Here is a 5387-nt window from a genome sequence, read left to right as displayed (position 1 = left end):
CTAGGCCACCTTTTTTATTATTTAGTTAGAAAATGATTTCAGAAGAAGATATCTAGGTTACATAACCAGTTAAGAATACATGAGGTCCATGTGTTCTATCAAAGGTAGAGATGGAAGAAGCCCTGTTATGATATGGATGGCCATGATAATGCAAAACCAACTAAAAACAATCAGTGATGTAAAATCCAAAAGTAGCCAGAAAACATGCAATATATATGTAATGAATGGAATAATACTACTGATAACTGAAAATAATTGTAAACAACGATTCAAATTATGCCACTTCAACTAAGTTCAATCAACCATCAATCAATAAAAAGTTCAGAATCAATTTATGTATCAAAATGATAAATAAAATTTAGGAAAGATGTGAATAGATTTTTATTGCAGATGTCGAGGTAGAATTATGAAATCATATTCCAAACCCACAACAGAAATGACAACTTTTTAATAACAATGACGGATTTCTAAAAGCTAGAAAATAAAACAATAATAGGAAGTTTTAGGACAGCCAATTATAGACAAAAATGTCATATTACACATAAAAGCATGGACCAATTAGTGGATTGTATAAATATAAGTAATAACATTAAGAAGTTCAAAGATTGCAAATACAATATCATGCAAATTATAAATTGATTAGAAACCAATATAATGTTCAAGCACTTTGTGAGTGAAGAATGCATTCAAAATGCACTGTATTGAAATGTCAGCTGCTTCGATCTTCTTACTCTCCTTGTTAATGGTTGCTTCTGCGTGAGCCTTCTTTCTTTCCCATTTCTGTTTTTTTTGTATAATAAATTCTTGTAGTTAACTCACTTTTAATGATTTAAGGAATTTTGTAATTATTATTGTTAAAGTAGAAGAAAGGAAAGGGGGTTTGCTCATAGTAGAGGAGGCAGATTCCTAGAGAGAGAAAAAATGTTGAGACTTTTTTTAAAAAAGAGATGGTCTAGTAGCAGAGAAAAAAAGGGTGTGACTTACACTTAACAATACTAGCATAGAAATGGGATGACTCAGGAATGTATTTCACGAATACATTGATAATATCAACATAAAGGCACGACGCTATATTTGAATTGTAAATCATTTAACAATGAGTGCACACTTCTTTCCAATTTGTCAAGCACAAATTGCAGATTGGTTTGCCCAACTCTATGTTAAGAACATATACAATCCAATTGCATGGTTTAATATGCACCATTCTTTTCAAATAGAAATGGTTAATTTACTACTATGTTATGGAAGATGACTCAAAAGGGTTTAAGAACTCAACTAAATTTTAGTACAATAATTTACTCATAAACTAATAGACAATATGAGCAGACAATCCAAATGTTGCAAGATTTATGCAATTTGTTTATCTAGAACAATGTGAGAGTTGGAAAATGACATCTATCGTTGGTGGAGTTTACCTAGGAACATAATTATCAAGCTAGCATTATCATGATATCCGATTTAATGGATTTTAATAGATGGCAACTTGGAGCTTATGTGGTATAAATGCTTGCTAATCCTTTGCTACCACTGATTTTTTCTCTTTTTAGAATTCATTCAGAAGTAAGGACCTTCATTGACTTATAAGAATAAAGTACAAGACTTTGATATTTAAGAATATTATTGTTGAGATTTTCATTTTTAGATTTTCTAAAAAACTAGTAACAAAAATAGAGTGCAAGGCACAAATAGGTAATATTTTTTATTGCAGCAGTATATTCAGTATATTCATATTTTGTATGTGTTTAGCAATATATTGAGCTATGATGTTAATTGAATATTTGAAGCATCAATACGACCAGCAAATATAGGGCAAAAAGTGAGGATACCACTAACTCTAGATTATCATCCTTGATGCTTTGCCTCGTAGTTCGTATGTGCTTCAAAGGATTCATTGACCACCTCCACCACCAAAGAGATATCACAAGATGGATTATCAATGTCATTGTTTTAAAAAATGAACTATATGGCATGAAAATCCACTCTGGTTGCTCAACCTGCAAATCGCCCAGGTAAGGGACAGTTGCATATGGATCAGTTCTATCTCCTAAGACTAATTAAATCCCAACCCTAAACCCTAAACCCAAGCAATTCATTTTGGAACAAATTAGTAATAGGTTGTCTGACCAAGGTTAGGTTGCCCACTTTCTAAAGCATGCTGTAAGTCTGCCACAGTGTTGATGAATTTGAAATTGTTTTGTAAACCCTTCATAACTGTCAAGTTTATCAAGTTAGTTTTACATTGTATCTGAATCCAACAAAATTACTAAAAAATGGATGATAAGTTAATAATTTTTTTTCATCTCGATTACCTCCAACTAAAATAATTGAATTTCTTTGTTAATTCAAGTGAAACAACTCTCTTTTGATCTGCATAAAGCTAAACAATAGAATAGTTGCTCCTATCTGAGTTTCAAGCTTTAATACCATCTAAAGCATGCCGATGCTCTGTCAACGGAATCCAACATGGCTCCAACTTCCTAGTCTCGAGTAAATCATTCCTCTGGTTATAAGAACCATTGCTCTAGCTTCCTGTAGATCCGCCATCCAGTGAATCTCCGTAAAAAATTCACATTGAAGGCTCCTCAGAAAGAAAAACCTCAGGGAATTGGATACGGTATAAAAGAACCCCAGAATACATAACAATTTGAGTGTGTACTGTAAAACATAAGAGTGAAAACAGAGAACCAACAGTGAAAACAAAATTCTAAAAAATGGTTATTTCTATTCAAAGGAGAAGCAATTTAAGTAGCTAACTTACGTGAAAGGGGGTTACACATAGGATTCTCGAAGCAGGAGTTGAAAGAAATGGGGATTTATAAATGCAACAAAAGCCGTCTCCTTCCAATATTCCAAAACTCTTAGCCAGTAGATCTGAGACGGTGTATTTGCTGGAGAAGGAGGCTCCTGGCGCGATTGAGTGCGGCCAAACAGAGGCAGACGTGCTCGTCGAGGTCCGTAAGCTGATGCCGGAAGCTGCAATGGTTCTTCCGAAGCTGGCGCACCACCTCCTGGATGGGGTGGATCTGTCCCCGACCTCGCTCAAGCCCTAGCCGCACCAGCACCATGTCGCTTTCCACCGTCGCGTGCAACCGAGCCACCAGCCGCTCCACCGTGCTCAAGTGTTTATCCAGCACGTAAGTCTCCCTCGCCGCAGCGTCAGTCCCCGACATACGCTCTCTCAGATGCCGCCTTCTCCCAGCCAGCACATCACTGCCTCCGCAGCACAACGCCACTGGCCCCATTGCCGCAACCGCCAGCAGAGCATGGCTGGCGAGGACAAGCGCAGCTACGACGGCCCCCGTGACCGACACAACGAGGCATGTCGCAGAGGCGATAGTGGCCCGCCGAAGGAGCCGATGCCTGCGCCGGGCGGTCAGCAGACGCAGTTCCAGCTGCTGCTTCAGGACGGAGAAGCAGTCTCGGATGTCCACAAAGCCATCGGCGGCGGCTTGGAAGGGATTTCCCCGGCGGTCAAAGTCGACGAAAACATCGAAAGCGCTGTCGCACTGCGGTAAGGACAGCAGAGAAGGAACGGATTGGGCGGCGGGCGAGGGGATCGGAGAGGTGGCAGGGAGAACGTCCAGAAGCAGGGCAATCGGAGAGTACATTTCGCGAGCAAGGTCTACGGAGCGGCGGAGGGAGAGAAATAGGTCAGAGGCCTGCTCACTGCTTTCCAGGTAACGGGACACGAGGCGGGTGAGACGAGTTGGTCGAGCCAAGCGGATGGCCTCCTCGACCGACGCCCGATCCGGCCGGAGGATCTCCTCACCATCGCCCTCAACATCTCCTTGTCCGTTTCGATGGTGGATTATTGACCACATCTCGTTGTAAGAGCTGGTCTGGACAGCAAGGGTGTACTCTCGCCGGAGGTTGATGTTAGCTACGGAGGGGGAGTTTTCTGCCGAGGCTGATGAGGCAGGACTTACCGTTCTTTTCTTCCAATTTTCTCCATCATCTTCGTCTTCCCCTCTCGTACCACTGCTAGCAGCCGCTGAAGAAGACATTTCTTGCCGCGGCTTTCTAAAATCCCACAAGCTGTGCTGCACCGCCTTCCTGATATTAAAGAAATCTCCTTATAATCAACGGGCCACGGGTCCTTCCCCTGAAAATCCCTTGCTACGCCGCCTCAGAGGCTGGGAACGGCTGTCTTTAGGCTAAAAAACTTTCCAGGCCGCCGCCAGTGATGAAATGCAAAATTGTACTCATTGAGTCTTCTCTTGAGGTGGCTTTCTTATAGCATAAGTCAACCTTTTAGTAAAAAATTTTAATTTTAAATGTAATTTTTTAATATAAAATTTAAAGATATAGTAAGAAAGTCATCCCAAACAAATTTAAGTGGTGATGCATATCGAGATGGTTCAAGAATGTTGGACAAGTGTCGGTAATCTAATCGCTTGTCGTGGTCCTCAGCATGATCATTGGATATTTGATAATCTCTTAAATTATTTCTTCACATTCACCTCAAGATCGAGGTCACATTCATTTGAAGAATTTGATTCGATTTATAATTTTTGAGAGAAAATTTTAATAATTTTCGCAAAATTAAAAAAAAAACTCTAATCAATATTCTATGTTGATTCATTTGATTATTAGATATTATTTCATTATTTATGTGCCTTAATGATCTTATAATTAAGTGATCTTAGGCTCATTAGATTCATCACGATGAGATGACTTTTTAGATTGTAAGCACAAATGATTTGGAGATCATAATGTGCATGAGCATGTTGTGTTGAGGAGAGAGATGTTTTTGAATTTCTGGTGATTTTCTTTGTGTTTTTTTTTTTTTTTTGGTTAAAATGACGGAAGGAGGCAGCCGGTGATCATCTACTAATGAACACTCTACAAAGATTAATGTTGGTTTGTTCAATAGTAGACAATCAAACTTTCAAACTCCACGCAAGCGGTATCATGGTATTCATATCAAGGGAACTTTTATTTGGTATGGTGCACGAATGTAGAGCTACGTTTGGCCGGCACTGAGATCGCGCCACGTAGCAGGCACAAAAAATGTCTTTTTTCAAAGAATATGGAGCTTCTTTGTCTTAATCTATTAGACTTAATTACTCTAATTCTGAATCATTGCACTCTAAGGTTCATTAAGAACCTATGGTTTCTGCTACAGCAGAGGTCGCTCTTGTTTTTTATCTTCAATTTGATTTTTAAAAAAATTGAGAGTAAAACTGAAAATATTGCTTCTGAAACCGTTATTGCTCCTGATACTATGCAAAAGGAATCCGAGACTCAAATTGATCTATCAAACCAAGAGAAAACTCATTCCACAATTCAATCGAAATCTAAATTGCAAAGTGCTTGGAGTCATCCTGATCATATTTCGTTGGATTTCAATGAAGATATTACATCATTTTGGAAAGATGGAGAGACTA

General features: G+C 39.0%; 1 protein-coding gene across 1 annotated transcript; it reads right to left on the bottom strand.

The window, feature by feature from the left end:
* Nucleotides 1–2246: 2246 nt before the first annotated feature.
* On the bottom strand, nt 2247–4225 carry LOC110100427 (UPF0496 protein At3g19330). The gene is made up of 2 exons (XM_020827927.2): nt 2759–4225; nt 2247–2655 (listed from the first exon to the last, which is right to left on the bottom strand). Exon 1 carries the CDS (start codon nt 4002–4004, stop codon nt 2859–2861), a length of 1146 nt encoding a protein of 381 aa, XP_020683586.1. The 5' UTR covers nt 4005–4225; the 3' UTR covers nt 2247–2655; nt 2759–2858.
* Nucleotides 4226–5387: the final 1162 nt, after the last annotated feature.

Source organism: Dendrobium catenatum, unplaced genomic scaffold, assembly GCF_001605985.2.
Source record: "Dendrobium catenatum unplaced genomic scaffold, ASM160598v2 fragScaff_scaffold_853, whole genome shotgun sequence".
Taxonomy (NCBI): Eukaryota; Viridiplantae; Streptophyta; class Magnoliopsida; order Asparagales; family Orchidaceae; genus Dendrobium; species Dendrobium catenatum.
The sequence above is the reverse complement of the archived record's forward strand: the minus strand, read 5'-3'. Positions and strand labels throughout refer to the sequence as shown.

What these genes read in the sequence shown, in the direction of transcription:
- LOC110100427 (XM_020827927.2), bottom strand. Translation starts at nt 4,004, where the DNA reads ATGTCTTCTTCAGCGGCTGCTAGCAGTGGTACGAGAGGGGAAGACGAA.